This window comes from Phalacrocorax aristotelis, chromosome 5 (genome assembly GCF_949628215.1).
Source record: "Phalacrocorax aristotelis chromosome 5, bGulAri2.1, whole genome shotgun sequence".
NCBI classification, from domain to species: domain Eukaryota; kingdom Metazoa; phylum Chordata; class Aves; order Suliformes; family Phalacrocoracidae; genus Phalacrocorax; species Phalacrocorax aristotelis.
Genome location: NC_134280.1, coordinates 33,173,957 through 33,187,278, shown reverse-complemented (window position 1 = coordinate 33,187,278; position 13,322 = coordinate 33,173,957). Strand labels below are relative to the sequence as shown.

Genomic DNA, 13,322 nt, shown 5'->3' with positions numbered 1-13,322 from the left:
TGTTACTAGGGAGAAGAGACCGACCCCCGCCTCGCTACAACCTCCTTTCAGGTAGTTGTAGAGAGCGATAAGGTCTCCCCTCAGCCTCCTCTTCTCCAGACTAAAAAACCCCAATTCCTTCAGCCGCTCCTCATAAGACTTGTTCTCTAGACCCTTCACCAACTTTGTTGCCCTTTTCTGGACACTCTCCAGCACCTCAATGGCGTTCTTGCACTGAGGGGGCAAAGGTGCACACAGTACTCTAGGTGTGGCCTCACCAGTGCCAAGTACAGGGGTACTATCACCTCCCTGCTCCTGCTGGCCATGCTATTCCTGATACAAGCCAGGATGCTGTTGGCCTGCTTGGCCCCCTGAGCACGCTGCCAGCTCATGTTCAGCCAGCTGTCAACAAACACCCCCAGATCCTTTTCCTCCAGGCAGCTCTCCAGCCACTCCTCCCCAAGCCTGTAGCGTTGCATGGGGTTGTTGTGACCCAAGTGCAGGACCCGGCACTTGGCCTTGTTGAATCTCATATCATTGGCTCTAGCCCAACGATCCAGGTCCCTCTGCAGGGCCTTCCTGCCCTCCAGCTTGGTGTCGTCTGCAAACTTACTGAGGGTGCACTCAATCCCCTCATCCAGACCATCAGTGAAGATATTGAACAGGACTGGCCCCAACACTGAGCCCTGGGGAACGCCACTCCTGACTGGCCGCCAACCAGATTTGACTCCATTCACTACCACTCTCTGGGCTCAGCCATCCAGCCAGTTTTTAACCCAGCGCAGAGTGCACTTGCCCAAACCGTGAGCAGCCACCTTCTCCAGGAGAATGCTGTGGGAGACAATGCCAAAGGCCTTACTAAAGTCCAAGTAGACAATATCCACAGCCTTCCCCTCATCCACTAAGCAGGTCACCTTATCATAGGAGGAGACCAAGTTAGTGAGGCAGGACCTCCCTTTCATAAACCCATGCTGGCTGAGCCCGATCCCCTGGGTGCCCCGCATGTGCTGCATAATGGCATTCAAGATGATCTGCTCCATGACCTTTCCCGGCACCGAGGTCAGGCTGACAGGCCCGTAGTTCCCCGGATCCTCCTTCCAACCCTCCTTGTCGAGGGATGTCACATTCGCTAGTTTCCAGTCATCTGGGACCTCCCCGGTTGACCAGGACTGCTGATAAATGATGGAGAGTGGCTTTGTGAGCTCCTCTGCCAGCTCCCTCAGTATCCTTGGGTGGATCCCATCCGGCCCCATGGACTTGTGAACATCCAGGTGAAGGAGCAGGTCGGTGACTGCCACCTCTTCAACAACTGGGACTTCATTCTGCATACTGTCTCCATCTCCCAACACAGGGGCCTGACAACCCTGAAGATGACCAGTCTGACTATTAAAGACTGAGGCAAAGAAAGCATTAAGTACCTCAGCCTTCTCCTCGTCTTTCGTGGCAAGGTTACCTTCCACATCCAACAAAGGAGGGAGATCCTCCCTGGCCCTCCTTTTGTCACTGATGTATTTATAAAAATATTTTTTGTTATCTTTAACAGCAGCGGCTACTTTAAGTTCTAGCTGGGCCTTCGCCTTCCTAATCCTTTTCCTGCGTAACCTCACAACATCCTTGTAGTCCTCTTCAGTCACCTGCCCCTTCTTCCAAAGGTGGTAAGCTCTCCTGTTTTTTCTTGAGTTCCAGCCAAAGCTCTCTATTCAGCCAAGGTGGTCTTCTCCCCTGCCTGCTCGACTTATGGCACATGGGGACGGCCTGCTCCTGCACCTTTGAGACTTCCTTCTTTAATAACATCCAGCCTTCCTGGACTCCTTTGCCCTTCAGGACTGCCTCCCAAGGGACTCTGTTAACCAGACTCCTTTAACAATCCAAATCTGTCCTTCTGAATTTCAGGGTAATAGTTTTGCTGACCCTCTTCCTTACTTCTCCAAGAATCAAGAACTCTATCATGTCATGGTCACTGAGCCCAAGACAGCCTCCAACCACCACATCACCCACCAGGCCTTCTCTGTTTGTAAACAGCAGGTCCAGCGGAGCACCTCCCCTTGTTGGCTCGCTCACCCACTGCATCAGGAAGTTATCTCCCACACACTCCGGGAATCTCCAAGACTGCTTTCTCTCTGCTGTGATGTATTTCCAGCAGATATCTGATAAGTTGAAGTCTCCCACGAGAACAAGGGCTAGAGATTGTGAGACTTCAGGCAACTGCTTGTAGAGTACTTAATCTGTCTCCTCATCCTGGTTGGGTGGTCTATAACAGACTCCCACCAGGATGTCTCCCTTACTTGCCTTCCCCCGATCCTCACTCGTAAGCACTCAACCTTATCATTACCGTTGTTGAGTTCTAGACAGTCAAAACACTCTCTAACATACAAGGCTACCCTTCCACCTCTCCTTCCTTGCCTGTCCCTTCTAAAGAGCTTGTAGCCACCCATTGCAGTACTCCAGTTGTGCGAGTCATCCCACCATGTTTCTGTGATGGCGACCACATCATAGTTTCCCTGGCATGCAATGGCTTCCAGCCTCTCCTGTTTATTGCCCATGCTGTGTGCATTGGTATAAATGCACTTCAGTTGATCTATTGATCTCTTCTCTAACACAGGCATGCCACCCCACAGGCTCATTCCTAGCAAGCCTGGTTTTATCCCCTTCCCCCTTCATGTCTAGTTTAAAGCCCTCTCAACGAGGCCTGCTAACTCCTGAGCCAGAATCCTTTTCCCCCTTTGTGACAGGTGAACCCCATCTGTCTCCAGCTGGCCTGGTGCCATGTAAACTGGCCCATGATCAAAAAAACCAAAATTCCACCGCTGGCACCAGCCTCAAAACGGACTAGATGATCCCTGAGGTCCCTTCCAACCTGTGATTCTGTGATTGCTCTACAACTTGTAGTACCATGGAGGCTTTAACAGACAGGAGGTAATAATGAGCATCAGGAATTGCATTTCCAAGAACATAGAAGTATAATTTCTAGGCAAACTTGCATAAACCTAATCTACTCTTTCAATGTGCAAAGTGCTGCTGTATTTACTCAAGACCACATAGTAACAAATTACTGTGCTCAGTAACTTTGCAGTTTAATGCACAAATCATGTAAAAATATTTCATAGCTGAATTAAGAATTATTTTGCTACATCTCAGTAACTGCATTACTAAGAAAACTGTTGATTCTGATAACACAAATGTTAAGATTTACAATTTATACTACTGGACTAGTTTAGACTATAATCTGTACCTTATCAGCAGCAAGATCCAATTTTGTATTTAGTGCTTGAGCTTTCTTCAAATACCTATTGACTTCCTGAATATCTCCAAATGTGCTAAGTTCTTCAACCTGCTTAGAGTAGCTTTTCAGTTCCTCAACAAATTGTTCACAGCGTATCTAATTAAATGTCAAGCAAGCACATAGCATATAATAATTTTTAAAATCACAATAAATTTCTGTTAAAAAATTGAATAACTATTCTGATTTGCTATAATAGGAAACTTTATACTTGCAGAAAATACAAGACATCCAACATATCTGCACATGAGAGCCTATTCCACCCAAATTATAGAACTTTCCTGGAATCTTACTGTTACCTGCAGTGACTTCTTGGGCTGACAGATGCGACTTTGGGTTCTACATTATAGGGTATCGTTGGACATAGAAATTTCTGTTGTCTGTGATGTACATAGTCAGCAGGCCAATAATACATATCTAAATTCAAACTCATAGTATATCTCAAACTAAAACAGAATAACAGGATCAGTCAAATGACTGACAGAGGTGTCTCTTAAAGCCACACAGTTCATGGATAGCTTTTTTACCTCATATGTACAACTCCACAACATATTTCACATTGAGTATCAGTAGCGATCAATGTCTGAAACAAAGCATCAAACTATACAAAGCAATAACATGTTTCAAGAACAGTCTATGTTGCATATTTATTTATAACACATTAACACTTACCAGCTACTTCTTTAAACTCACTGCATAAACATAGAAGTTCCCTGTCTCAAAATATCTGTGATCTAAGTCAAAATGATGATGAGACTAAGGAGCACAAGAAAGCCAAAGCAGACAGCTCTACAGGCTGTAACTGCAACAAATCAGCAGCCTAGTAATTTACAATCCTTGTGGAGAGGCCCCATCACTTAGAAAATATAACAAACTAATGTAAAAGCCTAGTAAATACAATGAAAAATTCTAACAGAGCTAAAACAGATGTAAAGTGTAAGAGATTAAAAGATAAAAACAAATAAAACAAACCTGAATCAGGATGCACTTACATTATAAAACTATCTTATATGACATTATCCTAACAGCAAAATCACACTTAAAAATTAATGCAGATTTTTTTTTTTGAGCTGTCATAGAATTTTCATATATTGCCATTGACTTCAAAGGGACTGCTCATGCATAAATCAAGCTACGCACATGTCTTTAAAGGATTTATCTGAATTTTACTACTTCACATACAGACAACTTTCATCAGCATTACCGGAAGCTCTGTAACCAAAGAGCTTTCGGAGTGCAAAATGTGATATGTGGCTTGTCTTGCAGTACTTGTGGATATGGGAAAGGCAAATGAGTAAAAAGCAGGCAAAAATTAGTTAATATCAAGAATAATATAAAAACATCTTCAAACTTCTTTGAAAAATATATAGGAAAATAAAAGAGGTTATTCCATGCATTATTTCATGTCCTATGCACCATTCAAAATTAGTAGTTCAAGGATTTTAAAAATATTGTCATTACAAACCTTAAGAACACCTTGAAATTGATCTGTTTTTTCTTTAATTATCTTTCTGTGCTCTTCAAAGATATCTGGCATTCGTGCATACCATTGAAAAACACTACTGTTTAGTCGAATGTCTGCTGGTGAAAGGCTGACACATTCTATCAGGAAAGCAACACAATTTACAGCATTCACTAATTTCTGCTCCAGTTCAAGCATGTCACATGTTTCCACTTTCTGTATACAGGCCTAGAGAACAGAAATCAAAAGGGAAGATATTTTTGATATAATTTAACGCCAAAATAATGAAGTAGTTAATACTTTAAAAGCTTATTTTTAATGAGGAAAAATTAAATAGAATTAGAAATATACGATCTGAAAGATGTTTATTTGGAATGGCATGGTATTAGCCATTTTTACAGCATATAACTTAATACAATTGCCTTACTATCTATTCTATTAATTATTTATTAAAACTCAAAAGAATGTGTAAAGCTGTATGCACAAAGCTTTTGGACTAACGGAAGCCAATCCAGACAGCCTGTTGTAAGTGTTGCAGGTTTGAGAAAAAAAGTATGGTGCTACCAAGGGAAGATTAGTAAAACAACCACAAGAGAAAAGGACACACTTCAGAAAGGGAAGCACTGCATGGCCCAACATAAGATTAGGTCTTCCCTAGCAGTAAGAATATTAGGAATATAGAGAGCCACTGTACTGCTCATTGTGATTAAAATAAAAATTACATTTTTCTTTTAGATCTCAAGAGTTGGCAGTAAACTGTCTTGATCCATGTAGCATTCCATATGGTACTCTTAACAGAACAGCAACACAGCCCAATTTAAACAACAACCTATAACGAAGCACTCTGAAAGCCTCTTAACAAGAACTGTATTAGTAAAAATGCTGGCCAACTGAAGAGATTAATAATATAGCAGTATATGTAAATATTACTTGGTATCCATCAGTTGAAGATGCACAAAAATTTAATATGATGACACAATGATATCACTGGAAACATTTTTTGGTAGGGATAAATTGTCCAGTAAATCCATGCTTCTGCTCTTTTAACAGTAGTTTCTATGCTTCAGACTATATTAATTGCTATGGACCTAGAGAAAAATTGGCTATTAAAAGAATACACCAGACAAAGACTAATACACCTTTTCAGCAATGAGATGGAAGAACTATTAGAAGGGGTTTGATGCTGTTACATGCTATACATGCTAACATGCAATTTATTTGTTCTCCAACACAAAATTATAGCATAACAAGTATGCATTTTAAAGGCATCACATTCTCAGATAGCACAGAGTTACACTTCTAAACACTAATTTTTACTTGAAAAAATTACCCCAGTTATAGCCTATGTTAAACTTCATTGTAGCAAAAGTTCAAATCACTCAGATCCCAATTCAGCCAACTACTCAAGCACTCAATTTATTTTAAGCACTTACCTATTCCACACAATTAATATTGGGCACATATATCAGAACTTTGCAGACAGCAAAAGACTAAGACAGGTTACATTTCAAGTGTGAATGTAAGTGCTTCACTAAACTGGAGCCTGAATACATCAAAGAAACAGCAGGGTGTTGATTACAGAAGTGGTACTTTTAAGTGAAGAGATGGGATTTTACAGTTACCAAACTGCAAACCCTACATCTGCTACATTTTAAATGATCACTCAACAAAGGATATAAAGGCAAAATTACTTCATACAACTTACCAATGAGTGCTTTTAAAGTCTTCATGTGAAGAATTTAATACGTATTTAAGTTCCCTACATCTCAGGTTTCAACTCTTTCGTTCATTTAGGACATTGGGAATGGATATTGAGTCTTTGTGAAAATCAGTGAGAAAATTTCCAGGTAATAGCTATATTACTAACAGGCTCAATCAGCGTTCCAGCCAGCCACACCGCTTGCTAGCATGTTCCCCTACAGCAGCTGTCTCCAAACTTTCCTGATCACACATCCTTATCAGTAAGAAATTTTTGAGCATGCACTCCCAATATATGTTTATTTATAGATTATACGCACATACTACTACTGTACTAACATATTATGTACACAATAAAACATGAACAATAGACATGAAGAAAGTATTAAATGAGGATTAATTAAACAATATATTAAATAATTTTTATTAATTTTACAGAAACCTTTTTGCTTTCCACTATTATTAATAATTTTAGTGAGAGCAATATGATTGAATATGCCTCATTATTCCTGGTTTAATACATTGAGATTCAGAGATTCAAAGTTCCGGTTCGAAGTTCAGTTTATTTCAATACTTTGTTTTAATGGCTGTTCTAGCTTTAAAAAAAAAACAACCCCAACTCCTCAAAGATACATAGATCCAAATGGGAGAATTGCATCATTAGTTGCCCTTAAGAAATCATGATCCCATCCACTGATTATGCAATGGCTTTTGTAGGTATTTATCTAGTAAATTTTTATCTTCCCTGACATCACTCAGTTGTTCTTGCAAACTAACTGGAAGGTCTGGCATTTTTGCATTTTTAACAAATGCATCCAAAACCAACTGAAACATTTTGTCAGATTTTTAAACAGGTTAGAAAATTCTGATTCCAAGTTTTAAAAGTGTACAGATGTGAGTTTTTTATAGGGGAGCACACATCGTTTTCAGCAACAAAATCACATAAGGATGGAAACATTTCCAAACACTCATTTTCAATATGCTCTCTCCTCCATAGCAGAATTTTCTTCTGAAAAGTTAATTTCTCATTCATTCTGAAAGATGTCACCTTTACTTTGAAGGTAGATTAAATGTAATTATTTTACCAAAAACATCTGCTAGGTAGCATATTACTGACAGCCACTTGCCATCACAAAAGGCCAGCAGAATTAGGAACGCTTGTCTTTTTATAAAAGAAAAATGCATAACTCAAACATGAGTTCAACAACTCTTTTAAAGGAATTTGCCACAAGACAACCAACAAACATCTGCGCAGTGCAAAAGATTTTCATGGTCACGCCCCCTCTCAATTCAAACTATTATGAAGATTCTACTATTTAGAGAGCTTATTTTATAACATCAACCACATTGATAAGGTCTTGCAGAACTTCTGGCTCCAATGTCTTTGCTGCCATAGCATGCTTATGAATGATGCAGTGAGAGAATTTCACATGTGGTGCTACCTCTGTAACCTTACCCCAGAATCCTTTTTTTATTCTGGTCAGAGAGGCCACGTCATCGGTGGTTACACTTGAACAGTTTTTCCATAAAGCATTACTTTTATTAAAGAAGTCATTTACTGTTGAGAATATATTTTCTCTAATACATCTTTCCTCTTGCATCTTAGAAAAAGCTAGTTCTTCATGGATTTCATTACTGAAATAGAATCTAGCAAATACCATGAACTGAGATACGTTAAACATCTGTACTTTCAACCAGCTGTATAGCAAATCTCCCACACTGTATAATTTATTCTAATACTTGTTTCTACACATCTTCAGCAATGTTTTCCATGCACCTTCCAACAGTATTTGCTGACAAAGAAATTCATTTTAGCTTGTTACCATATTGTTTTTCATGTATTATTTCAGCAATTTTTACCAGAGCAGGAGGATCAAGTGTTTCCCCAATGGTATGTGGCATTTTCACTATTAAATAAGAGGCAGCTTCTGAGTCTTCTAAGCATGGATCATTACATCTTGTACAGTATCACATGGCTTGAAACTTCGCTGGAAAAACTGTTGAGGTTTCTCTACAATCTGAATGCTTAGTTTTCACATGTCTTGCTAAGTGTGATGGATTCATACTATCATTAATATCTCAAGGCATAACAGTCATTTCAGGCAAGGCTCATTATTAATGGTAGTGGATGTAAATTCGTATTTCTAATAGTATTCGTAGAAATTTTGGAATTTTTTGGCCAACTTGTCAGATCTGATTAGACCATTATTTTTCCTTGTAATGTGGAAAATGAAGAGCTCATACTAGGAGCAGAAGTGTCAGCTCTGCCATTTTCTTTTTAATCACTTGTGCTCACGTTATTAGCATTTTCAATCTGCAGTTTCTTTGAGGGAATCTGTTTAAGCCACTTGCTCATTTTGAGGGTCAGGTTATTTAAAACTAGGTAACATAATCTGCAAGTCTCCTTAACTGGGCACACAAACTGCAATACATAGTAATACGCTGAAAGTAAGCAAATAAGTGAAGGTGTCACTGGGGATGCCTTCACCCTGTGGAACACCCACTCTTTCCTGAGGACACCTCACGTACATACAGGACCCTCTGACATACAAACTGAGTGAGGGCACCAGTGTCAATCTCTATATTAAATACTTGTAAAGCTTAATTTCTGTCTCACTTTTTTAAAATAAAAAGTAATTACTACTTCCTTCACTTACTCTAATGGATTGTCTTGTGTACCACCTGGGCTGCACAGCCCCCTACTTTGAAGACAGCTAGCTGCCCTACAGGGTTTTGGTCCATGCCAACCGGCACCCTCGCCAATAATACCAAGGCATACGGCAAGCGACAGCAGAGACAAAGGGCTGTTCCAAATAAGCAGCCTGGTTGCAACCATGATGTTCTGGTGGTGAAAATAGTTTAGCTGTACGTATACGTATCTAGGCTATGACATTTAGCCTCATGGTCAAAGACGACCTGTACTTTTCTATTTTGTAATACAGATATGGCACCAGTGAGCTTAAGGCCAGAATCATACCTGTAAAGGGGGCAACTTGCACATGCTACTGCTTAAGGCCAGAGCAGTAGTATTGGTAACCATTCCTTGTTTGGACTCATTAAAAAAAAACAACAACCAAACAAAAAAAAGTACCTTAAGTTCCATTAGTTCCTCTGTATTAGAAGGAGTAGTAAGGGCTTTCTCTGATATTCTCTCAAACTCATCACATAGTCTGAAAAATGTATAAAATAACCAGTTTGGCACGTGTGTTTTGCTTTAATCATCCTTGGACAAATCACGTGTATTTCTAACAGCAAAACTGAGATCAACATATCCTTTAAGGATTAAAACAATTCAACAGTAGAAACAAAATTAAGTACATTTCAATACACATTTTCAGTTTGGGAATTACCTCACATTTACGCCCTGATGATCTTTGAATATCTTGGAAATAACTTTTTCACAAATATTATCTGCTCGCTTTACCAAAGCACTTATTAATTCATCACAATGTAATTCAAACATTCCTAGACGGAGATGCTGCAATACAAACATAACATTTTTCAGAAAATTGAACAGCTTTTACCTATTTTCTCTCACTGTCTTAAGCAGAATGTCAGGGATCTCAACTAGGAATTTAGTGAAATCATAAAATGCTTTTAAAACTTTCAAGTGAAGAAGAAAAAGCTATAGTTGTGAATAACTGTTCTTCTGTATCTGCACATCGAACTGTGTACAACTCTGACTTCCATTGCTTTTTACCTTGACAAATAATCTACTTCCTCAGAAAGGAAGGACATCTACTGCCTGTAGCAGTGAACGTTGCCTGGTGAAATTACAGAGTTTCAGAAATATCTAAAACATGGTATCTTGCTTTACTGTTAGAGACAGGTGACATTCATCAGGATTAAAAAGGGACTCTGCCTCCCAGTGAGTCTTCAAATTCAATGCTTTCTTTGACTAGCAGGCAAGTGAGCTTGACTTCCACTCACAAAAGCCCTTATGACAGGCCTGTAAGTACTAGTTTCTCCAGAAGTGAGGTTTGCACTGAATGCTAGGAGAGAAACAATTTATGGAAAACCACTTTAGTCTGCCACGTTCTTTTTCAGAATAGGTGGACAAAGGCTTCTTACCATAGAATACCCTTACAGGGACAAAAAAAAGGAGTTCACATTAAGGATCCTCTCTCTGCCTTAGATGCTTGGAAGGAATTTGGAGGTAGCTGGACCCACGCTTTCTCTTACACCTTCACATCTAAGAGGAGCATAGTCTGAATACCTTCAGAAGTCCCCAAACCATTTCTAACAAAAATAACTAAGTCTAACTTAAGTATGGCACCTACACCCCAGAAATGCTAACTCTTGAAAGCTCTTTTTCTGAAATTTTATTTCACTTTAATTATCTTACAGCTAATGATCATCACCTGTGACTGACAACATTCTTAGTACAAAATCAACATCAAAATTATATCTATCTCACTATGAATATTATTTTAATTTACCTTCCTAGAAGTATATTTTATTTCCTTCGCAAGTTCCTGGTACTTTATAATTTCCCTCTTCATTTCTTCAAAGCTGTGTTCCTCTGTCAGGAATTGATCAATATCTTGTTCAGCTTGTTTATTTATCAGGAAGCTGTACTTATCATACAGCTTGAGATGTTTCACAGGTGCAGCACTTCCTTTGATAATTTCTTCTCTGATCCTTTTTTTATGTTCATCCAAGATCTCATGTAGGATAACAGGCTTCAAGACAGTCGATGAGGACTCACCTTTTGGCTTTGAAAAAAATCACACAAAAACCCAAACACATTTTCATATTACAGTTATGCCTGTAGCTCTGTTGTGTCGTGGAAGATAAACAGTATAGACAAATCAATTGAACGTTACTTTAGGATCTTCCTAATTAAAGATTGATCACAAACCTAATTTTGTATATACAGCTATTTACGTTGTCCACCAATTTTTTTTTTTAATCCTAGCTTATGGATGTTTTCCTCCAACAAGTAAGAAATGAATGCTGCTTCATTCAGAAACTCAGAATTCCACATACTTATCCACCCAAAACAATCCTATCAACAATTTTAAATTTAATTTCCATGGAATTTATTTTTCCTGAAGCACAGGCACAACTTCAATTTTGCTTTCAGCTGGTGAATCTGTAACATTAGAAATATGTAAAAACACTTTCCTGCAACGCCCAGGTGATCTAAAGCCTTGCTCTTGTCCATTTAGACACGTTCAGGATGCTTCTTTTAATTTGCCTTTTCACAGGTTATTGATTAGTGCTTTTATAAAGCATAGCATACTACTTAGGTGTCTGCTTGGTCATGCGTTCAAGCATATTAACAAAAATGTTGGGGCTGGTATCTTTATTTAAAATTCAAGTTGAGGCTAGACAGAAAGAGCAACAGAATGTCCAAATGACTCTTCCTGAAGCAAAAAAGAAATGTTCACCTCCCACAGCTCTCTGGGAAATGATCAAGAGGCACCACAGGGCATTACTTTCACTCTCTCCATGTCAAAAACCAAAGATTGCTGCACTGAAAGTAATATGTCATTCTAAACCAAGTAGGTACTTTTTTATTATTATTATTTCACAAAATGTTTTTTACATAACCTAGATAGTTTCCTGTTTTACCTAACATTTTTACCTGGTTGAATGCAGATAACAACTAAAATATAAACTACTTTCAAAATATGGTTTAGATTTTTTTTAAAGGATAGTCTACTCAAAAGACTATATTTAAAAAGACAGTACCCTGCCCAGCATCAAAATAGAAGGTATTTTCCAAAATACCACAGAAATGTGTTTAAAGTTTAAATGCATCAATTTTGTTTGTAGTAGCTGCTACAGAAAACTGAGAGGAAACTAGGCAATTTATTTGCCTAGAGAACACCGATTGGGCTTTTTAGTAATAAAATGATTTCAAAGAATTCAAAATATTCTAAAAGAGTATTATAATATGACTATGTGAGTTCAGACGATAGGGCTATCCATTAAAATACCTAGGAGCTAAATGTAGCAACAATATAATGACAAAGCAAACCCCATGAAGATTGTAGTTTCTTACCCACTTAAAAAATAATTTGGTCTCAACTCTTGGCATATCACTGACAGCTTGAATCATAACAGTATAAACATTCAGTAATATATCCTCGTAGTCATTAAAGTCAGGTTCAAATTTAATACTGTTGTTCTGAAGGATTAGCCTCAGGATGAAACCTGGGTGTTTGTAGGCTTGGACAGATTTCTAACACACACACACACAAAAAAAAGTAGTAAAATATTAGTTCACCTAACATATGCAGGGAAAGTCACAGGATCATTAAGAATTACTGCAGCATATGCATTTTAAATTGTAGAGACTTAAATTGGAAATGACATGCCATAATCCTAACAAAGATACTTGTGCAAGTAGAAAGTATGTCTCTGATAAAATTCATGTAACCTGACGTTCAATATGATGAAATACAATGCTATTTTTAGTACACACAAGAGCATCCCCTATACACCAGCCAACAACTTTTATAAAGTTGCTTGCATAGACTGAGGCAGGGTAACTTCACAGTAGTAGCCCTCACAAGTGTAGCAATATATGAATGTGTACAGCAGTACGTGTATTCATCATCAGGAACAGTCACTATGAATCTACTAACCTTAAAAAAAAAAAAGTTTTACATCCAATTTTATTTGCTAAACAAAAATCTGATCCACAAAAACTAATCTGAGTATTTTGCAGGTTGTATTTGCAGTATGGATTCCCATGTATTCCAGTATGAAAACTGGTATATGCTTTCGTCTTGTGGTGGCATAATTTGATTTTTCACCATATCTTTAATCTGGATCAGACATCTCTACCTTTCCCACATCTGCTAATATATTCTAACCTAACTGAAATTAAATTAGGAAACACGAGGAAGTATTTTATCACTACTAGGTAGCATAGATCACCATTAGGAAAGG

At 38.4% G+C, this 13,322-nt stretch overlaps 1 protein-coding gene across 1 annotated transcript in view; it reads right to left on the bottom strand.

The window, feature by feature from the left end:
- The window catches only part of DNAH7 (dynein axonemal heavy chain 7), a 122,273-nt gene that overhangs the window by 95,032 nt on the left and 13,919 nt on the right, over window positions 1-13,322 (bottom strand). The window contains exons 11-17 of the mRNA XM_075093902.1: window positions 12,430-12,609; window positions 11,543-11,546; window positions 10,859-11,127; window positions 9,770-9,897; window positions 9,511-9,589; window positions 4,725-4,949; window positions 3,212-3,358 (exon numbers count right to left, since the gene is read on the bottom strand). Of these exons, the coding sequence (XP_074950003.1) occupies window positions 3,212-3,358; window positions 4,725-4,949; window positions 9,511-9,589; window positions 9,770-9,897; window positions 10,859-11,127; window positions 11,543-11,546; window positions 12,430-12,609 (1,032 nt within the window). The remainder of the gene's footprint in view (window positions 1-3,211; window positions 3,359-4,724; window positions 4,950-9,510; window positions 9,590-9,769; window positions 9,898-10,858; window positions 11,128-11,542; window positions 11,547-12,429; window positions 12,610-13,322) is intronic.